The sequence below is a fragment of the Nycticebus coucang genome, chromosome 2, assembly GCF_027406575.1.
Source record: "Nycticebus coucang isolate mNycCou1 chromosome 2, mNycCou1.pri, whole genome shotgun sequence".
Classification (NCBI taxonomy): domain Eukaryota; kingdom Metazoa; phylum Chordata; class Mammalia; order Primates; family Lorisidae; genus Nycticebus; species Nycticebus coucang.
In genome coordinates this window covers 5,349,541-5,371,996 of record NC_069781.1, presented here as the reverse complement: position 1 = coordinate 5,371,996, position 22,456 = coordinate 5,349,541, and the positions used below count along the sequence as shown (strand labels likewise).

Genomic DNA, 22,456 nt, shown 5'->3' with positions numbered 1-22,456 from the left:
CAATGATCCCCAAATGTTTGGAGAGACCCTGGAAGGGCAGTTTGTGTTATGCTTTCCATTTTTTTTTTTTTTTAACCCAGTGTAAGTGTGCCCAGCTCTTTGGGAACAGAGAGGTTTTTTGTTTTTGAGACAGTCTCAAGCGGTCACCCTGGGTAGAGTGCCATAGCTCACAGCAACCTCCAACTCTGGCCCAAGCGATCCTCTTGCCTCAGTTTTTTTATTTTCAGTAGAGACAGGGTCTCAAACTCATGAGTTCAAGCAATCCACCTGCCTTAGCCTCCCAGAGTACTAGGATTACAGGGGTGAGCCACCGCACCTGGACCAAGATTTCATCAGGTGCAGCTCACACACCTTTATTTGGCCCCACTAAGCCCCTGAACTATTGCTTCCCACCCAAGAGCGGGCCTGGGAGAGTACAAAGGACACTGGCCATTGCTGAGAACTGGAGGAGATGGGGGCAGACCGTGCTGGGCAGGGTGTGTGTGTGTGTGTTCCGGTGGGGTGGCCCCTGGGCCCGCAGGTGTGCTCTGCTGCCTGGGCTCTGTTCCTCTACTGCTGTGCTCCCCCTCAGCAGAGGGGCAAGGAAACCCTGCAGGTGCTCTAGGCTTAGAGTCTTCCCGAGGTGTGCTGGGAAGATTCAACCCATAACAGGCACCTGCCACCCTCAGGACAGAGCCAGGTCCTTGGGATCCAAGAGCTCTGCAGGGCTGACACCATGGTAGGTCGTGTAGGAATGAGGACACCAGGTAGCCTCAGATGACCACGGACTCAGGACAGGAGAATACAGGAGGGAGCTGGGAACCACTCTGGGACCTGGGCCCAAGTGGCAGCAGTGAGACCCGGCAAGTCCTTGCAAGCTGACAACAGCTTGGCCAGCCTCCAATGGGGGTGGGAGGCATGGTGACATGGGCCTGGAGATGGCCTTTTGGCAAAGCTGACGGAGTGGCTGGTGGTGGTAGGACACAGGAGGCATCCTGGCCACTCCCAGGTGCCTGGCTTGAGACACTCAGTGGGTGGCACTTTTACCTCGTCAAACGGGGACAGTCATCAAATGAAGAAGGTTTTTTGGAGTAAATTTTAAAAACTTTTTTCATTTATTATGTAGTAAAATTGGCCTTTTGGGGGTCAGTTCTATACATTTTAACACAAGTATAGATTCGTGTAACTACCGCCACGGTCAGGTCCAGAGCTGTCCTGACTGCCCAAAGGACTCCCTGGTGTCTTCCCTTGTAGCCACACCTGCCCCACCCTTGGCTCCTGGAAACCACTGATCTGCTCCCGGTTACTATGGTCTTGTCTTTTCTGGAAATGTCCTACAGATGGACACGCTCACACAGCATGTCGCTTTTTAGACTGGCTTCTTTTGCTCAAAGCAGCACTTCCGAGGCTCATGTGCCGTGTCGCTGTTGAGCAGAGGATGGGCGCACCGAGGTTTGTTTACCCGTGCTCGGGGAAGGACATTTTGGTTGCTTCCAGTTTGGGGCGATTATGAATAGAACTGCTATAAACATTCGTGTAGAGGTTTTTGGGTGAACATAAGTTTTCCTTTCTCTTGGGTAAACACCCAGGTGTGGATGCTGGGTCACATGGTGCGTGTAGGTTTAACTCCTGAGAAGCTGCCAGGCCGTGCTGCCGAGGCTGTGTGCGGGAGGACGGTTCTATTTTGGCCCTGCTGGTTGCGAGACGCCTTTGAGGCATCCGGAGCGTTTGGACCTCGAGTGTGAAGCGCAGGCGAGACTGGGCACGGGGAGGCCTGGGCTCGAGATGGCGCCTGGCGCCCACCATGGGGGTGTGCGAGACTTCCAAGGAGAAGGTGGATCAAAGAGGGGGATCGGGATAGCAGAAGAGGGGCAGGCGCCCGTGACCCTCACCACTGAGGAGCCCACACAGAGGAGGCCAAGGAGCGTCCATGGCTTTGGCAATGTGGAGGCCAAAGGGGGGCCTATGAGAACAGATTCGGGGAGTTAGATGAAGGTGTCTTCGGGTGGGCTCCAGAGTGAATAAGGGGTGACAAAGAGGGGGCGTGGAGCTTTTAACACATTTGGCTCTGGAGCGAGTGGGGAGTGTGAGCTGCTGGGAGAATGGGGCGAGGAGAGGGCTCTTCCTGAGAAGGAGGCAGCACCCATGATGATGACTCAGGCAGGGCGGGAGCTGGAGAAAGCCATCCGGGTGGCAGAGAGCTGGGAGGACAGAGGGTGCTGTGAGGCCAAGGAGGAAAGGCTGTGGGACTTTGCGTTCATGTCAGGAACCTGCTTCCAACACTGTCTGGGACTCCGTGTCCGTACTGGCTTGCAGAGGTCCCCTGGCCTGAGTCAGGGATGCACATCCAGGTGGTGGAGAGCAGCCTGCTTGGAATTCAGCCTCAGTTTGCTTTTGATGGCCCCAGGCAAGTCTCCCCATGCTCACTGTCCCCACCTGTAAAATGGGATTCCTGTGGTTGTGATAGCTGTCCGAGGACTTGCAGGTTATCTGGAGCCCCGGCACACATTTGGTGCTGGAGAAAGGGGAGCTGTTGTCACCTGTAGGAGCCAGCGTTTAGTCACCTGGACACAAACCCCATTTCCCTGTGTCACTCATGTGGGAGCAAATCCTGGATGTCATCTCAAGTCTAGCCCTGTCCTCGAGCCCCTTCATTAGTCAGCCTGTGCGCTGGAAAGAGAAACTCATTTTAATCCGGTTGTAGCAAAGCACCTTTCAGGGTGCGAGCCCTGCAAGGCTCAGCCTGGGTGGCTCCATCCCCCACCCCTGGCTCTGTAACCTGGACCTTGTCAACTATGGTCGAGGTGGGGCAGGTGAGGTGTGGGCAGAACAGAGGGTTGGAGGGATGGTCAGACGGGGAGCAGGCAGCCAGGTGCACACTTATTACCAGGCCTCGGTCTGCCTCCTGCCCACTTTACACCCATTCCCAGGCTTCCCTCCCACCTCCAGCAGAGGAGCCTTCACGTGGAACCTCACTGGCACTTTGTCCGTAGCAAGTGTGTTTCAGACTCACAGATGTTCCCGTGTACCCCTCTCGTCACACACACATTTGTCTGTAATGCACCCCACCCACACTCATGGGCCCACTTCCATGAGCACCCCGTCACACACAGCACCCTCTCTGCCACCACGCACCTGTGCACACGTGCTGACCCTCAGGTGAGCTGAGGCCTCAGCAGGAGCCTGCGATTCACAGGGGCCTCTCCACGCTCTGCCCCTCTGGAGCTGCTCATCCTGTGCTTGGGTTCCTGAAGGCCTCTTTCCACTTGTTGGGGGGGGGACATTCCCCATCCCTTGGACTCCTGGACATCCCCCATCCCATTCTCTCAGCTGACCCCCATCAGCACCCTACTACCCAGAAGGAGCCCCAGGCTGCTTCATGATGTGTCTGGGGCGATGCCTCTGCCCTCCCCTCCCTCTTGCCCTTTTTCTGTAGGTTTTCCCCAAACACAAACCCAGTCTCTCCCCTATATGATACTCTCTGGTGGCTTTCCATGAGCTGAGAATCAAGTCTACCCTCTGTGACTCTGCTTATGTGGACTGTAAGCTTCCCCCGCTACCAACCCCTTCCAGCTGGGCTCCGAGTCCTGGTGATCAGCCACCCTGATGCGGGTCCCCCTGACGTGTCTCTGAGCTGTGCCTTCTGCCTGGGACACAGCCCCACGCTCCCTGGGCTTCTGTCTGGCAACTCCTCACCCCTTGAGGCTTGGCTCACAGAGAACCTCTCTGTAGCTCCTGAAGGCAGGAGATTTTATGTGGCTGTCCCCTTTGTCCCCTTCTCCAGACCAGCCGCGCTGCATGTTCACAGCCACCATAGCTCTGAGTCCTGAGGGAGCCTGGCGGGGCCTGCCTTGTCCACCAGCACCCAGGCCAAGTAGGCACCCTATGGATGTGTGGAATTCATTCATTCATTCATGAACAAATGAACTTCCTTACATGAACAAATGAATCTTACTATCTGTAACTCCTTCCAGGGAAGAAAGGGACTAGAATACAGGAGCCAGCTGGGCTTGCTAACACCCACCCCTGTTGCCACCCACCTTTCCACCGTCATACCCAGCTCCTTTTCATGTTTTCCCTGTGGGAGAAATGGGCGTCTCTGAGCTACCACCTGGGCCTGGGCCTTCCCTCGGGGGTGTTGGGAGTTCCCACAGGGAGAGAAACAATCCTGCCAGGCCAGGGGTGTCTTTCTAGGCCCTGGCCACACCCATGTGTCACCCCTAAACCACACACCCAAGCCCACCAGCACCTACCTAGGAACCACTGTCTTGTGAGCTGCCTCTGGCTTTGTGCTGGGTAATAGGATTTCCCAGTAGACTCAGGAGGTGATGCACAGTAAAGCACTTAATGCAGAGAGACTTCGCACAGAGGCCCAAATTGAATTTAGCCGATGAACTCAATTGCCAGCCTGATTATGTTCCAGGAGTTGCTGCCTCCAGCATTTGTCCACGTTGCCCAGGCTGTGTCAGGCAAGCGCCTGACTGACCGATGCTGCCTACTCAGGGGTCTCGAGCCTTCACTGTGGTGGCCTTTGACGCAGTCATCTCAAGTTCCCTGACACCGGTGGCCTTCTTCCTGCTTATGCCCATGGCTCGCCCGTTCTACTGATTAGTTGGTTCCTGTACCATGATCCTCAAATCCATTTTGTCCTCTGGTCACTTGTCACCTCTTCGAGTCCAGCTGGCCTCCATGGGCTGCTCTCCTGACCCCTTCTTGCTGCTCTAGCTCTTGCCAATCTCCCCACATGGCTTTGGCCATGGTTTTGCCCTCAGCCCCTCAGAGAAGACCTAAGACCCCCCAGGCCACTGTGTCTCATCACAGCTTGACTCGGGGCAAGGGAGCAGAGACAGGGATGACCGTGTCAAAGATGGCCATTAGCATCACTGCCCTGGGGGCTGGTCCACTGGCTGGGGAGACAAGACCCCTACCCACCTCACTTGAGCCTGGGCCTCCACTCAAAGCCATCCTTCCTACTTGTCCAGACCTTCAACCCCAGATGTGTGAGACCCACAAGAAAGAAATGGCCTTGGTGACTTTGGCCTTCTCCATTGTCCTGCAGAATGTGTCCACCTCACATGCTAAGGTGGACAGTCCAGCATGAGATTTGGGACTGTGGGTTACTTTGCCCATAACCCAAAGGCCCATGAAAATGTTTTTTTTCCAAGATGAAAGAATGGTCTTTACCCAAAGTTAAGTGCTCTTTCTGGCAAGAGAAATAGGAGAACAATACCTTAAAAGAGTGGTGTGTTTCTAACTTGAGCCTTCAAGGTACCAGACCTACGTAGGTCCTGGCTCCACACACCCCACTCCCAAGGTGAGGACGAGTGGCAGAGGAAGTCGGGGGAGGACCAGGCAGTGTGTGTGGTTGATTACCAAGATCTCCTATGGGTCCTGCAAAGAGGCACTTTGTGAGGAAGTGGGGGCTGGCTCTCCCCCAACCTGTGCACCCCGCTGGGACTGCTCTGCAATCCCCATGGGGCTTGACCCTGGAGGGGAGCCGGCCCTGGGGCCTCCTCTTCCCTGCCCAGCTCTGCCGCCATCTCTGCTCACCCAAACTCACCGCTTCCCCATCTTTCCCCCAAGGAGTGGATGACATCACTCTTTCCGGCAGCCAGGCATTGACCTACATTCCACCCGCCCTCCTGTCTGGGAGACTCTCCAAACACCCCGCTTCTCTCTCCCTGGGAGGAGGGAAGGGCCCAGCTCACGATTTTTGTGGAGCTGACAGTGCCAGGCCGGGGGCCAGATGGTGCCCCTGCCGGCAGCTCAGGAGCACTGCCTGCCCCTCCCTGTAGGGCAGGGCACGCTCTGGCCTGGTGAGGGCTGGGGCCCCTCGTGGGGCTGTGGGGTCCCCGGCTGGGCTGGCCATGGTTACCTCAGAACTTGGGTTGTCTGGGACGGGCCTTCTGGAGGTGAGGCCTAGCACTGCGTCCAAGCCGTTGTGGTCTTTGGGGTTAGCTAGAGATTCTTCAAGATAAAAGAACAACTTAGTTGAGCAGCTGGCTGCAGCTTCTGTCCTTGCAGGCAGGAGGGCCACCTCCAGCAGGAGATGGAGTATGCCTGTGCCAGGCCTGGGCGGGGCAGAGGGGTGTGGCTCAGACACATGGGTGGCAGGGGGGCTGCTTGATGAAATACAGGGTGTCCCATTAAACTTGAACTTCACTAAATAAGGAATTTTTTTTTAGCGTAGGTATGCATATAACCCACGAAATATTTGGGACATACTTATATTAGCAAAATTATTTGGTGTTTATCTAAAATTTAAGTTTAACTAAGCACCCTGTGTTTCTTTTCTTTTAGAGACAGAGTTTCACTTTGTCGCCCTCCGTAGAGTGCTATGGCGTCACAGCTCACAGCAACCACGAACTCTTGGGCTTAGGCGATTCTCTTGCCTCAGCCTCCCGAGTAGCTGCGACTGCAGGCACCTGCCACAACGCCCGGCTGTTTTTTTGTTGCAGTTTTGCTGGGGCCGGGTTCAACCTGTCACCCTCAGTATATGGGGCCAGCACCCTACGCACTGAGCCACAGGTGTCACCCCCAAGCACCTTGTGTTTTTATTTGGTAAATCTGTCAACTGTAGTGGCAGGAGCTTCTGTGGGGATGCAACTCCAAGAGGCCATTGGGCATGTCCCTGAAGAGTATCTGTCATGTCTGCTTTGGGAGCAGCTGGCCACTGAAACAGGCTCTGAGGGAGGTGTTGGGAGGATGGCATTGATAAAAGGGCCTGCCCCGGGGGCTGGGCACCTGAGTACTGCCAGGCAAGGGCAATCTTTGCTCCTAGAAACCCCAGGCCAAACTGCAACCCCCCCTCTGTCCCTCCCTTCATCACTGCTTGGCCATAGACAATGGCTGGCATTTGTGAAGGGCTTGCTGTGCACCACACCCTGTACTGAGTACTGGTGCCAGCGCAGCTCCCCCTACCACAGCCACATCAGGTGGCAGTAGCCACTTCCCAGCTTTGCAGCCCACTGGCCGAGTCCCTGAGGCTGGTTCCCTGCCCACATGTGCATGGCATTAGGAGGCAAAGGTCTGAATCCACCTGCCTGGCCACTATATGACCACGATGCTCCAGCCGGGCCCTGACAGCAGCCTATAACTGAGCAGGTGCTCGAAGCCCAACCCCTTATCCCTTCCCTCCCTCTAGCCATCCTCCCTCTTGCCATCCTCCCTTCTTCCCATAGATGGTGAGAGCCTGCTGTGTGCCAGACAGTTATTCAACATTCAGGAAAAATAAAATAAGTTTGGAAATCTAAGTATAATCAACTTGCAATTGGCAACCAAGAGGTCTGAGACCCAGACAGGTGACTTGCTCAAGGTCACCTGGCAAATCAGCAGCAGGGCCCTGGGCAAAAACCTGGCTGCTGACTCAGGATCTCTTCCCTCTCCCCCACACCTCCTCCCCCATATCCCCGTCCCCCCACACTCCACGGCATCCCTTCCTGTCCCTCCCTGCCTCTGTCCCTCTCCCTCTCCCTGAGCCTGTCTCCCATGGAGCTGTCTTCCTGCTGCTGTTAAAGCTGGGAGATTCTGGGAGGGGTGGGGAGGAGAGGGAACAGCAGGTCCCAGTGGGCTAAGCTGCCCGCTGACCTGGGGCAGGCCTGGGGCTGGCCAGCTTCCCCATCTCCGTGCTCATCATTACCCGATGCTTTCTGGTGGGTGAGCCAGAAAGTGCTGGGTAGCAGGTTCACGTGGCACAGGTGATGGTTTTCTCATGCGATTGATGGTTCTCGAAGGTCAAATTCAGAAAGTGATTCCTTGGGAAAATTAATCCCATGGATGAAGGGAAGCTATTTGGGCTGAAGATACAGCCTGGAGCCTATATTCGCCCCAGGTGTGGACACAGGCAGAAACTGGTGTGGGAGGGGGCACGGCAGGGGACTCTTTCTTCTTCTGTAGCTGCTCGGCTACTTTGCTCGGCAAGGGAAGGCAGGGCGAGGGTCTGGCTTAGTGGCTCTTTTTCTGACCTTTGTCCTCCCAGCTGGCTGGACACAGAGTCAGCACCAAGAGAGCGGCAGAGTGGTAGATGATGACAAGAACCCATGCCAGTGCCACGGCCCTGGGGGCAAAGCCACTTCCCCTCCCAGAGACCTGGGGTGATGTTAGCACCTGTTAACATCATGATGTTAGCCCCAGTCTTGCATTCTTACCTGTCAAATGGGAAGAGTGGTGCCTCTGGGTCTCCGTGAGGGTTGGTTAACAGTGCAGCCCGACCCACGCACGGGGGCTCGGCACATTAGTTCCATATGCTTGGTTATTTATTTTACTTCATCTCCCAAGCACCTTCTGGAATAGGGAAGAGAAAACACAGGACAGAGGCCTGAGGGAGGGATTGTGGGCTGGTTGCACTTCCAGGGGCCCAGCTATCTGCTCAAGACCCTTCCTAAATTTGGGTTCACCAGCTGTGTAGCCTTAGGCAACTTGCTTGACTTCTCTGTGCCTCATTTCCTTGTCTGTAAAATGGAGGTAGTCCACTATCCTCTTCATAAGTTCCCTGTGAAGAGCTATACCTTCATTCTGGAAAAGGGTATAACTCTGGGAACCCTGGCTCTAGGAGCTCGGAAGGGTGGGAAAGGGAAACTGACATTTTCCAGACACTTCCGTGCCTCATACAAGTGCCTCTCAGTGGTTCTTTCCAATAACTCTCCAAGGCAGGTGCTCTGCTGCCCCATTTTACAGATTAGGAAATTGAGGCCAATGGAAATTCAACAGCTTTCCTAAGCTTGTGCAGTAAGTGGCAGAACATCCCAGGCCAGTGGGATGAGGGGGACAGGGCTGCCATCCCAGAGTCACCAGGAAAGGCCAGGACCACGATGAAAGCCCACTGGGCACCTGCTAGGAAAGGGGCTTCTGTTTCACCCCAACCCTGGACAAGGTGGGTAGGTGCAGACCATGTGTCTATTCACCCACTCCCTCATTCACAAGTAACCAGTGTCACTGGGCTCTATGACAGCCCATGTGGGTTATTGCTCCCCGCTCTTCAGGTAAGAAAACTGATGCTCCTATGGGTTAGAAGCCCATGTAGGGCCACACGGCCCTGTGCACCCTGAGCTGCGCAGGAGCCCTGCCCACCATCCACAGCTCCCAGACTCCCGCCACCCGGGCCACCAGAGCACAGACACTAAACATGGCTTGGGAATCAGGCTGCCTGATTTAAGTCCTGCCTCTGCCCCTTAACAGCTGTGGGACCTGAGGCTGCTCCCTTCACTGCCCCAGGCCTCAGTTTCCCCCCCTTCATGAGGAGATAGTAAGGATGCATCATTCACAGGGTTCCTGTTGAAGGGCTGGTGTGCTAATTCATGCAAAGCAGGTCAGCTGGCCTTTGCACAGAAGCCTTTTTCTGAGGTACAACTTGATAGGTTTATAGAAATAGTAAAACGAAACTTCCGAAGGTCTGTAGGAGAGACGTAATATTACAATAAAGCCCTGTTTTCCAGCTGTCGTGATGCAGGTCAGCCCTTCACTGCTTGCCCGCCTCCCACTTACTCCTTCACTGCAGCCTTCTGTGAGATGGAATCCACGTGCCGTACCATCCACGCATTTAAAGGGAACAGTTCAGCGGCTCTTAGGATATTCCCAGAGTTGTGCAGTCAAGTTTAAAACATTTTCATTACCCTAAAAAGATGCCCCGCTCCCCTTAGCCACCAACCTCAAGCCCCTCCCCAGCAGCTGCCCGTCTGCGCTGTGTGGACCACCTGCCCTGGACATTTGTACAGATGGAATCATACAGTGTGTGACTTTGTGTGACCGACTTCTTTCTCTTAACGTGATGTTTCCAGGATCTTTCCAGGTTTTAGCGTGTGCTAGTATTTTCTTTCTTTTTATAGCTAAATAGTAAGTTGTATTCCATTGTCTGAATGTGCCACATTTTGTTTATCCGTGGATGGAAATTTGGGTTGTTTCTGCCTTTTGACTAGGAATAGTGCTGCTATAAACATTCATGTGCAAGTGTTTGTGAGGACACGTGTTTTTGTTTCTCTTGGGTGTACACCTAGGGATAGACTTCCTGGATCACTCTAAGTTTCACTTTCTGCAGAGCCACTTTCCAAAGTGGCTGCACCATTGTGCATTCCCAGCAGGGCAGGAGGGTCCCGACTTCTCCACACCCTCACCAACATGTGTCCCTGCCTTTTTTACTGTAGCACGCCAGTGGGTACGACGTGTTAGCTCACTGTGCTTTTGATTGGCACGTCCCTGTTAACTGATGACATCGAGGACCTTTTCATGTGCTTGCGGGTCCTGCGTATATGTTTTCTGTAGAGAAATAGCTGTGCAGATCCTTTGCTGCCCATTGCATTCTTTTTTTTTTTTTTTTTTGAGACAGAGTCTCAAGCTGTCACCGTGGGTAGAGTGCTGTGGCATCACAGCTCACAGCAACTTCAAAGTCTTGGGCCTAAGCGATTCTCTTGCCTCAGCCTCCCAAGTAGCTTGGACTACAGGTGCCCACCACAACGCCCAGCTATTTTTTGTTGCAGTTGTCATTGTTGTTTAGCTGACCCAGGCCGGGTTCAAACCCGCCAGCCTCGGTGTATGCAGACTGGTGCCGTAACCACTGTGCTACGGGCGCTAAGCCCCCTTGCCCATTTTAAAAACTGGGTTGCCTTTGTCTTTTTATCATTGAGTTGTAAGAGCTTATTACGTAGTCTAGATAAAAGTCCCTTATCAGATATATGACTTGCAAAAGTTTTCTCCCATCCATGGGTAATCTTTTTACTTTCTCAATAATGTCCTCTGAATATGAAAAAACATTTCAGTTTTATGAAGTCCAGTTCATCTATTTTTTCCTTCTGTTGCTTTTGATTTTGGTGTCGTGGTCTAAGCAGCCATTGTGTAAAGTCATATGGATTTATCCCCATGTTTCCTTCTCAGCATTTTCTAATTTTTGGCTCCTACATTTAGGTCTTTGATCCGTTTTGAGTTAATTTTTGTATGTGGTGTGAGGTAAAGGTCTAACTTTATCTCATGTTATTTGTTTGCCTAATAATTTCTTTAAATTTATATATGTTTAGAACTTGGATTCAACCAGGCAATCATTTTTTTTTTTGAGACAGACTCTCACTCTGTGCCCTCTGTAGAGGGCGGTGGCATCTTAGCTCACAGCAGTCTCAAACTCTTAGGCTCAAGTGATCCTCTTGCCTCAAGTAGCTGGGAGTATTGGCGCCCACCACCACACTTAACTAGTTTTTCCGTTTTTAGTATAGATGGGGTCTCCCTCTTGCTCAGGCTGGTCTCACCCAGATAATATTTTTAAGATCCCATATCTTAGGAGTTTGTCATTTTTTGAAAAATACTGGCATTCAAAAATAAATGCCCCAAAATAAATAAAATAAGATATAGTTTCTAACAAATAATAAGAAATAACACCCTATTAAGCTGTTTTACAGGTCATGTACCCAGCTCCCTGCCCCTCACCCCTACTGCATCCGTGCACCTCGCTTTGGGGGACATTGTGGATTGCGATAAGTTCTGTGGTGAGGGAGAATAGAGCAGGGTCCCAGGTGGGGGTGGTGAAACTCCTCCCTATAGAAGCAGTATTTGGCCTTGAATCTGACACTGCTTCCCTCAGTGTTAGCTTCAGGAGAAGGGGCGGAGCCTGTAGCACGATCCAAGCAGAGGGAACAGCATGTGCAAAGGCTCGGAGGACAGCAAGGTCAGAACACATGCTGGACAGAGACGCGGGGAGAGAGACAAAGAGACAAGGAAAGACACAGACATGAGGGAGGAGACACCAAGAGAGAGCCAGAGAGGCTTAGAGGACATGAACACACATCATGTTCACACACACACACTCACGCACAGAGGTAACCTCACCCAGAGTCCCCTGTGGAGGTCAGTCAGGACCAGTGGCCGCGTCTGTGCCAGCCCTGCCTGGGCTTCTCCCTGCACTGAGCTGGCTCCTGCCCGGCAGGATGTTCTTCTCTCCTTGGAGAAGGAAGCACAGTGCTCATCCCAGAGCTCAGCTGGGAGTCGGAGAGGCCAGAACGTCTTCTCCTGCTCCTGAGGAAGCTGGGGCTGGTGGGAGAGACTGGCCAGGAGCAGCCTGGGCAGAGCCAGGGCCATGGAGGGACATCTGGATTTGGGTCAGGAGAAACTAACTGTCTGACCTTGGGCAAGCTTCTCCCCACCTGTACCATCCAGACCTGTCCAGCTCTGACATCCCATGACTCTTATTATAGTTGTTACAACATGCTTCTCAGATTCAGCTGGTCTTTTATGCATTTTTAATAAGCCAAGGTCAATGTTATCACCCAAAGTTGATGGCAATCTTTTCTTTATGTAGCTGATATCTAAAAATATCCCTTCCTTGGGCCAGCGGTGTAGAGTACACTCCTGACTGCATACAGCTGGGGTGCGCCTCTCCAGCTAGCTCAGTGGGATGTCAAATTGGAATTCAGAAGAAGAAAATGAAAACCTTCCAAGGTCAAATACATTTTGCAGAAAAACTTTTGTTAAAGTCAAATAGGTTTCTTCCCTGCAGGACTTGTCAGAGCCTTTAATGTGCTAATTTGGGCTGTAGCCCTGGGTAGAAGGGGTCAGGGAGCAGGGTATGGGGGGGATTTGGAGAATATCATATGCTTGACCAAGAAGGTTTGAGCACAGGACAGAGACCAGTAGTGCCCCCAGGAAGAAGAGCCCCCAGTGCCAGCAGGCGCCTGCCAGTCTACTCTGTGCCTCTCCCAGAGCAGAGCACATAGTAGGCCCGTGGCTCACATGTGGTGGTGGAGGGCTTCGAACTCTGGTGAAAGAGGGAACGGGCTTTTTCATGCTGCATTTGCAGGGAAACCTCCATAGGGTTAGTGTCCAGATGGTAAGGGGAGGTTGGAATTAAATAACACAGACTTCAGCGACAACTGATGCCCCGGGCCAGTGCCTTGCTCTGCACTGGAGTCCTGTTCCCAGAAATCCAGGAGACATCCTTTGTCCTGGGAAATGAGCAGCACAGATGGGTGGCTGGTGTGGAATGAGAGCAGTGGTTGCTGGAACCCTTCCTTCACCCCCTGCCCCCCCCCCCCCCCGTGCAGGCTGTATGCCCAGCCTCTCACTGGCTTCCCTGCCTGGGCTCTTATCTGCAGACAAATCACTCTCCGTGGAGTAGCCAGGGTCTTCCCTAAAGCTCTTGCCCCTTTCTAGAAGGTTCTCTCCTTCTGGCTTGGTAACTTTTGATTCTCTTTCAGGTCTTAGTTTAAAACTCTTCTTTCCAGAAACCTGTCCTGCTCCCCCAGACCACGTTAAGACCCCTCCCCGCAATCCTTTCTCCTTTGTGTGACACGTGGGCCCTTATAACAACTGAAACGAACAATGGAAGATTTGTGTGATGATTATTTTTTAATTAATAGACTTTATTTCTTGAACAGTTTTAGGTTTACGGAAGACTGAACGGGTAGTACAGAAAGTTTGCCCCTTCTCCCCTACTCAGATTCTCCTATTATGAATATCTCTCATTAGTGGGGGACATTGGTTACAATTATGGGCAGACCTTGGTACATTATTATTCACTAAGCCTCTAGTCTACCTCATGGTTCACTCTGTTGGATGGTTCTGTGGTTTCATCATGGTACTGTGCGTCTATCCTTAGAGCAACACGAGGAGTTTCACTGTCCTTAACAGCCCCTGTGCTCCGCCTGTCTGTCTGCCCTTCCTGCTCCCTCAAATCACTGATTTTTTTCTAGACCCTCTGTGCTCCACCAGAGCAGGGTCTCATCTGCTTTGCTGACCATAATACTCAACGGTTCTTAGCTCAGAGCCTGCCACATAACAGGTGCCCTATAAATACTTTTCTTTGCACATTTTAATAAAGAGAAGATTCTGCTAAACCCGTTGTTCTGCAATTTGCTTTTTCCAAATATTGACAGTATGTTTTGGAAATCTTCCCATATCATATATAGAGCACTCTCCCTCTCTTTAACTTTTTATTATGGAGAATTTCCAACACACAAAGAGAGACTCTGCTGTGACGAGCTGTCATGTACCTGTCATCCAAGAGTCCACTGGTGGCCCTTCCTGTTTCATCTGTCTTGTTGCCCATGTTCCCCCTCTTGGTGTTATTCTGAAGCAAATCCCAGTTATCAGACAATTTTTCATCTATAAATATCTCTCTCTGAAAGAAAAGGCCAAGGAGGCCCGGTGGGGCATGCCTGTAATCTCAGTCCTTTGGGAGGCCCAGACAGAAGGATCGTTCGAGGCCAGGAGTTTAAGACCAGCCTGGGCAACATAGCAAGATCATATCTCTAAAAACCCCCAGAACAATTAGCCAGGTATGGTGGTATGCACCTATGGTCCCAGCTACTTAGTAGGCTGAGGCAGTTGGACCATTTGAGCTAGGAGTTTGAGGTTGGTGTGAGCTGTGATGAAGCCACTGCTCTCTAGCCTGTGCAACAGAGGAAGACTCTGCCTCGGGGGAAAAAAAAAAACCTTTTAATTATTCTACTTAGTGAAATATTGACATAAGCATAGGTAGAAGAATTTAATCTTACCACTTGTGAATGTTCAGTCAGTTGTGTATGGCTTTATAGAGCCATGAAAATACAAATTTTCAGTTTTTAGATTTTTTTTTTTTATTTTTTATTTTGGCCAGGGCTAGGTTTGAACCTGCCACCTCTGGCATATGGGACCGGCACCCTACTCCTTGAGCCACAAGTGCTGCCCAGTTTTTAGATATTTTTATTTAACATTTATCATTGCCTTCCTAGTAATCATAGTATAAAGAAAGTTTGGGGGGGCTTTAATTTGACCATTTTATTCTTCTTAAAGTATTACTCTGGGGTTGCACCTGTGGCTCAAAGGAGTAGGGTGCTGGCCCCATATACCAGAAGTGGTGGGTTCAAACCCGGCCCTGGCCAAAAACTGCAAAAAATAAATAAATAAATAAAAATAAAGTATTACTCTGGCAAATTGGACATGTATCCCTTTTCCTGGTTTCTACTGGGGTCATTTTTTTTTTATTATTGATTTGATGTTGACTTTTTTTTTTCCATAGTAAAGAGTTGAAATGTAAAAAAAAACTTATACCATTATCACCCCTCATGAACATTAATTTAATATCAAATATAGGCAGTGTCCAAATTTTCAAGTGTCTCATAAATATACATTCCATTTTTTTCTTTCTTTTTTTTTTTTTATTTTGAGACGTCGTCCTCTGTAGAGTACTGTAACGTCACAGCTCACAGCAACCTCAACCTCTTGGTCTTAAGCAATTCTCTTGCCCCAGCCTCCCGAGTAGCTGGGACTACAGGCACCCGCTACAACGCCCGGCTATTTTTTGTTGCAGTTGTCATTGTTGTTTAGCTGGCCTGGGCCAAGTTCAAACCCACCAGCCTTGTTGTATGTGACTGGCACCATAACCACTGTGCTACAGGCACCGAGCCTATACATTCCATTTGTTTATTTGATTGTGTAGGTTGTTTGAACCAAGATCCAGAGGCAATCCACACCCTGCCATTTGACGTATGCCTTTGAGGTTTCTCTACCCTTCCCCCAATCAGTTTTGTCCCATGCAATTCATCTGTTGAAGAAACTGGGTCATTTCTTCTGGAGTTCCCGCCACTCTGGACTGCGCCCCCTGGTGTGCAGTATGTGGCTCTGTCCCATTTCTCATCAACTCTAGGCTGGGTCTAGGCAGGGGTCCTCAAACATGCGGCGGTGTGAATAGTATTTGTTCCCGTTGTGTTTTTTTACTTCAAAATAAGATACGTGCAGTGTGCATAGGAATTTGTTCATAGTTTTTTTTTTTTAAACTATAGTCCGGCCCTCCAACGGGCTGAGGGACAGTGAACTGGCCCCCTGTTTAAAAAGTTTGAGGACGCCTGGGAGACTTGGCGGGAGTCAGGTGCAATTTATTATGGCAAGAGATGGCTCCAGGTGGGGGGTGTTCTTCTGTGGGACACTCGCTCTCGTCTCCCTCTGTGGCGTTCTGTCCTGTGGCTGCAGCCATTCATTCATTAGGGACCACTAATTCTATCGCAAAATGCTTCTGTAAAAAGACGCTTCCCTCTTCAACTTCTGAGGTACAGTTTATATAGGACAGGCGGGATAAGTACTTGATTCTTTCCCTGTATTTACCAGTTTTCAGAATAATGAATTGCCTATAAATATTTGAATGAATGAATACATGTGTGGATGAACTGACAGGGACTTGGGAGTTGGGGGCTCTTTCTGTCACCCTCAAGGACAGAAGTGGGCCACTGCTGACAGCAGAGTGCAGCTCATGGCCAGGTCCCTGTCTACACAATGAGGGGCTGGAGGCAGCCCTTACTACCTGTCCACCCACCTCAGTTAAGAGCCAGGATGATCAGAAGCTGCGTTGCTAAAAATACAGCATCTGGGACAAAGAGTCTCATCACCTGCCCCAGCAGGTATAGGGAATCCTTGAAATCACCATCAAAGAGGGGAGCAGAGCAGCAGCAGCGAGTCCAGGGAGGACTTCAGAAGTTGGAGTTGATCCCTTGACAGGGGAGGAAACTGGGAGTTTCTGTCTGTCCCAAAGGAGGTGGTGCTGGTTGGTTGGGTGGCCAGCCCAGCACTTCCTGGCCCCTCCCATGGGGCTCTTCTTTCTCCCAGGCCAGCTGGTCTGCCCACGAGCTCTCTGACGCCTCTGCCCCTACCCCATGTCTCCCCAGGTGCAAGTGCAACCTGCACGCCAACCTGTGCTCCGTGCATGAGGGCAGCCTGCAGTGTGAGTGTGAGCACAACACCACAGGTCCCGACTGCGGCAAGTGCAAGAAGAACTTCCGCACCCGCTCCTGGCGTGCCGGCTCCTACCTGCCGCTGCCCCACGGCTCTCCCAACGCCTGTACGTGCTGTGCCCGGCCAAGAGTCAGGGTGGCTGCAGTGTCCCTCCTACGACACAGGCACACATGCATACACATGCACTTGTATGCACATGCATACAGAAAAACATGTGCATGCTCAGGTGCACACACACACCTCCCCAGCAGGCCTCGAGCACAGCTGTCTCCCTCTACGCCACCCTTCTGACCCTGGCCCACAAGCAAACCCAAGCTGAGCCCCTGAGCATCTTTTCTGCCCCTAAAATCCAGGCAGGAGGCCCCTGGGAGAGAAGGGGCCCGTGGCAGGCAGGCAGATCACCAGTGCCACCCTGGATGATGAGTGTTGTCAGAGCGCTTGCAGAGTGCTGTGTGTTCGCACCCCCTCTGTCCTCACAGTGCCCCGGGAAGCTGGGTGCCTGTTGTCCCACTTTACAGAGGATCTCACCAGAGTCCCCTGGCCCGTGCCGTCTGCCCAGTCCTTTCCTTGCTCAAACAGGCCAGGAAGGCCGTCCTCCAAGTCTGCCCACATGCCTGCATCATGAGCTCCCGGTGAATCACTCATCAGGGACCCCAGCCTAGCCCACAGGTGATTCCCTGAAACCAGGAATCCCATGGGGATCCTGGGCTACAAGTGTAGGAGAGCCCAGACTCCGCCCACCCACCCTCCTCAGGATTTTACTGATGTCTGACCTTTGTGAAGGACCTTTCTGGTGCCTGAGGCTCTTTAAATGCATCATCTCTCTTTGCCCACCCAACAGCACAAGGTGTAGGAGAATTGAAATCACCCACTCTCCAGATGAGCAAACTGAGACCCAGAGAGCCTCAGGGTCCTTGTAGGGGTCAGCATGAGTTAGATGCCGGCACTGGGGCTCAAGGCCAGGGCTGAGCAGCAGCCTCCTGCACCCCAGGCTGCACACCCCCATTTGGGCACCCTCCCTCCATGCGTAAAAGAGGCTGATCAAAGCTGAAAGCCAAGCTCCAAGGCCTGACAGGCACCTGTGTGAGAGCCAGGGCAGGCAGCACAGTAGGCCTTTGAAGGGCTGGCTCGCCAGGCGCCAGGCCGTGCTCCCGTAGGCCTTCAAAGGCACAGCTGACAGCCCCCAGCCTGGCTTCCTCCTCCCTGCTCCCGTGCTGTCTCTTTGTGGCCCTGACCCTTTCCTGGACCCCTCCTTTAATGGCTGTCACTCCCTCTCTGACTCACTGATACCCCCCTTCATCCTCCTGTGGGCAATTCCCCCCCTTCTCTCCGGCACTTCTGGCTCTTTTCTTCCTCTGCCCCTTACTCCTGGGAGGACTCTGCAAGGTCCTCCGTCTGCCACCTCCTGGGCACCGCAGACTGAGACTCTTACCTGCAGATCACACGCGGGAGGCCACCTACTGCCTAACCCGGGCATTGCCTCAGAAACGTCTCCTCCCCTCCTCCCCACAGGGGCAGGCGAGAGCTGGCCACCCCCCTGCTTCCTCAGGAGCCTCCAGGCCTGGAGTATTCAGGGGCAGGGGTGAGGCTGGAGGGGCTCCCCGTCCTCAGCCTGAAGTCCTCTCCCCTGGCCTCCTGCATTCTTGCAGGCAACCAGGAGAAAAGGGTGCAAGTGGCACTGACACCCATGAGACGAAGCTGCAAGTCAGGGTCCCCTGGACTGGAGCCCTCACCCACATCCATCCACTTCCCTCCCTTCCCCTCCCACCTGATCCCTGCCCTATCTTTCCACCTGGTCACCCCCAGCCCTTGCCTGGGTGGCTCCTTCACCCTCCAGGGCCCAGAGGTCACCTGCCTCTCCGTGCCCCACCCCCAGCACTGCCTGTTCCCCACCAGAGCCTCATTTGGTAACTGCTCCATCCTTGCTTCATTCCTGAGACCAAACCTCCAGGGGTGTCCCCAGGGTCTGATGTGATGCCTGCCCAGACACGTTGGTGAGGGAAGGAAGGTTGGCTGGGCTCGTCGTCCCGGCTTCCCTGGATGGTCCTGCTGGCCACATCCTTGGCTCAGCCAAGAGAGGTCCACGCACCATGCGTCCCACTGTGGAGACGCTGGAGATGCTCACCCAGGACCCCGAGGCCCCTGGTCAAACCGAGATCCAGGGCTTCCCTCACCCCTGAGGGGCAGCCACTCAGACGGTGTCACTGGCATTTGAGCCACATCTTGGCCACTCCCAGCAGTCTCTGTCCCCTGGCCTGTTTCCTCGTCTGTAGAATTAGGACCATAAGAACACTCCCTTGGGGGTTGTTGTAAGAACCAAATGGCTCGTGTAGGGACAAGAGTGTGTGGTGCCCGGCTCCTGGAAAGCACACACGGGGGGCAGGTGCTATGACTATGTTTCAGGAAGCTACTCAGCCCTACTTTTCTCAGATGGGGACACACTGCATGTAATTCCTTGTCCTGCACTGGAGGGCCCCAAAGTCCAAAATTTTAAAAAAGAAGGGTATATGTGAATCTCCCAGTGGGGTGTTTGGGACCTATCAGGATGTCCCCAAGGGTAAGTCACAGCTCTGAGACTCAGTTTCTCCATCTGCAAAGTGGGCTAATAGCAGCTCCTCCCTCTCAGGGCTGCAGTGAGTGTGGAAGGGGATTAATCCACCCAAGCCCTAAGTTCCCCCCTTTGGCAGAGAGGGAGGGACATCTTGATGCCCCCCCCGCCACCCCACCTCTACAGGGAGAAGACAGCCAGGCCCCCTCCTCCCGGCCAGCCAGCTCTGTGACCCTCTCTCTCCCCGCAGGTGCCGCTGCAGGCTCCTTTGGCAGTAAGTACACACCTGGTCCCCGCCAGGAGGGCAACTGGCCCCCACTGCACGAGCCTCTTTGCATGTCCTGAAAAGAGCAGGAGGGAAAAGAAGGGCTTCCGTGTCCCTCGGCGCCTCGGCCTACCCACTCCCTCCTCTAATTCCACCCTATCTGCTTCTCCACCTCTCGCTCCTTCTCCCAGTCACAGCACACTGTCATTTGGTTGTGGCCGGCAGCCAGCAACTCCCATTCTCCCAGGAGCTTCGTCAGGGCTGCTTTGGAAAGTGGGATGGGACTTTCTGCAGGTCTCTTTGACCCCTGGGTGGACTCCTGACCCTCTCTCACCCAGATCTGGGGGGAGAGTCTTCTGCCAGGCAAGAGTGGGGTGACCTTCTTCACTGACCAGGGGCAGAATCCATCCCCCAGCCTGCCCATGGGGGACAGCCCGCCACCCCTGCCCTGGTCATCCCAGCCAGCCCAGATCCTAGGTCATATCAGACCGAGGGGGGCCAGGGAATCCTGAGAGCTCTCGAGGAGAGTGAGGGCAGGCATGGTGTCCCCAGGTGGTCAGCGGACTGTCATCCAGACATCAGCAGCACAGAGCCCACGGGCAGGGTCTCGGTTAGTCCCTGTAGGGCCCTCCCCCAGGTGTACGCCTTATGTGCCGAGTTGCACTGGCTGACCCCAAACCTCAGAAATGCTTCTGGGTGTGCCCTCCCCATGTGGGGCTCCATATCACCCAGGCAGTCCCTCCCAACCCAGACTGCCCCGCCGGGGTGCCAGTGGGCGGAGAGGGCACCAGAAGGAAGCTGGAGCCTGGAGGGGATGCTGACCTGCACAGCCATTGTAAGTTGCTTCTCGGCAGTCTTCCCACCTCTGCTGACTTCCCCACTCTCTCTTGCTTTTCCAATCTCTCATCAGGCATTGGCAGGTCCGGGAAAGACCCTGTCCCTAAAGGCCCCATGGCCACTGTGGCTATGAGGGGGGAACCGACCACTCCTGCCCCCTCCACATCCACTGCCAGGGCCCCTGTGGCCCTCAGGCCCCCACAGCCCACAGGTGGGTGCCAGAGTACAGCCAGTGACCCCTGCTGTCCCGCTCACTCCTGCTTCTAGCCTGCGTCCCTGCCTCTCTGAGGGAGGTCAGCCCTGTGGAGAACAGGGGCTTGGCTCTTAGTGTAGCGGTGCTGGAGCCCACAAGGAGCCACAAGGGCAGGGGCCCAGGGGCCTCCAGGCCATCTAGGCCAACTAGTCACCAAGCCCCAACTCGGGGATCCAGGGGCCTAGAAAGGTCTTGAACCTAGAATTGCTTCCTTTTGCTCTCCACGTTATTGCTTGGCAGGGCCCCGACCAGTGTGGCCAAACAGGGAACCTGGGAGGAGGGTGCTGGTGGCAGTGAGGCCACCCTGAGATTCAGCCAAAAATGGAGTCTAATCTCCTGACAGGGCTTCTACCTCCTTGTTCCCTGGAGTGGCCCGGCCTGCCCCCAGCTCCTCCACAGCCAGTCGACCACAGGGATGAACAGAGCAGGGTTAGCTCCAGAAGGCAGACCCTTCCCAGCAGCACGGCAGACGAGCCTCTGCAGCTGGATCTGACCACGTGTACCGCCCAGCACCCAGGGCTATGTGTGCAGGGCCAGGCAGGGCAGGGGGGGGCCCTCACACCTCAGGGGAGGCAGCACGGACAGGTGTGGAAACCTGTATGTTTCTCACTCCCTTCCGCAGGCAGGATTGTGTGCACTCAAGGTTTGGGGTGCTAGGGTGGCCTCTGGACTCCTCTGAGAATCTTACCAGACTCTGCCCACTGCAGGTGCCAGGAGTCGTTATGGACTCATCCTTCCCAGAGGCTGGTGGGAAGATGGGGGCTGAGGAGGTGCTTCCTGGCCTCAGCCAAGGAGGGGCGCCTGGGGGGGTGGTGGCATTTCTAAAGGGCAGAGGCCCCTCCATCAGCTACAGGACCTACCTAACTCTAACCCTCTCTTCCCTTGGCCTGTTGGGGGTGAGGCGCTCGGCCTCCCCAGGCCGGGTTGATGCCTGGACAAAGTCCCTCCCAGAGGGCAGCTCCCAAGCTCTCTGCATCCTGCCTTCTCCATGGGAGGCATCTGCGGGAGGGCAGGGCCTAACCAGGAGATTGGAGGATTTCTGGGGAGCCTCCCAGCCCAGAGATCCTCCTGGGGTGGAAGACCGGAGTCACTCTGAGAATTCTAAGCTTAGGACATAGGTTGGCCCAGCCATGTGAGACTTGCCCTTGCCTGCAGTGGGCAGATGGGAGCAAACATAGCTGTGGCGGGTGTGTCCTCCTCCAGACAGTGCTCTGTCGCACGCGTGTGCGCACACGCACACAGATGACGAACCTTGAATCCACTTTCAGAGCTGCTTCTGGTATGAAGGCTGAGCGAAGCTGGGAGTGAAAGAGGAAAAGTCAGAGGCTAGAGTGGTGAATCTGAAAGGGTGAAGTTTAAAATTGTGAGGGGCCCCAGGCCCCATTGGTGAGCAGGAGCTGCACCCTCACTCCAGGCTGCCGTAGCAAACATTTAGTGAGGACTGGTCGGCCCCCCCAGTGCCAGCAGTGGGGCATCAGGGAAGGAGATGGCTCCAACCGTGACAGTCCCTGCTCTGTGCTGCTCACCTTGGGCTTCTTCCAGCCGTATTATCATATTCCTTGCTCGTGGCTCTGTGAGCTAGAGGCTGTTACTGTCCTGGTCCCAGGGGTGAGGAAATTGAGGCTCAGGAAGCAGCAGCTGGATTTTATGGTATATAAATTATACCTCAATAAAGCTGTTTTAAAGGAAGAAAAAAGAAAGAAAAGAAGCAGCTGCCCAAGGTCCCAGGATTAGGAAGGGGCATAAGCCAGAAGCAAGCTAAGGAAGGCGCTGACTTGCCTACCCTGACACCACCTCCTAGTGCTACTGCCCTGGGGCCTGGGACTACGAGGTGTGTCACCTTTAAGGCCTGGCTTACAGGGCTCCCGAATTCAGAAGGAACAGTCAGGGCTGC

The 22,456-nt window shown here is 53.6% G+C and overlaps 1 protein-coding gene across 6 annotated transcripts in view; it reads left to right on the top strand.

The window, feature by feature from the left end:
* NTNG2 (netrin G2) overlaps nt 1-22,456 on the top strand; it is a 64,818-nt gene that overhangs the window by 34,786 nt on the left and 7,576 nt on the right. For 2 of the 6 annotated variants that reach the window (XM_053572587.1, XM_053572586.1), the window contains exons 5-7: nt 16,593-16,765; nt 19,458-19,481; nt 20,224-20,520. In XM_053572587.1, the coding sequence (XP_053428562.1) occupies nt 16,593-16,765; nt 19,458-19,481; nt 20,224-20,520 (494 nt within the window). The remainder of the gene's footprint in view (nt 1-16,592; nt 16,766-19,457; nt 19,482-20,223; nt 20,521-22,456) is intronic. The other 4 variants (XM_053572610.1, XM_053572597.1, XM_053572592.1 and 1 more) reach the window with 3 other exon arrangements.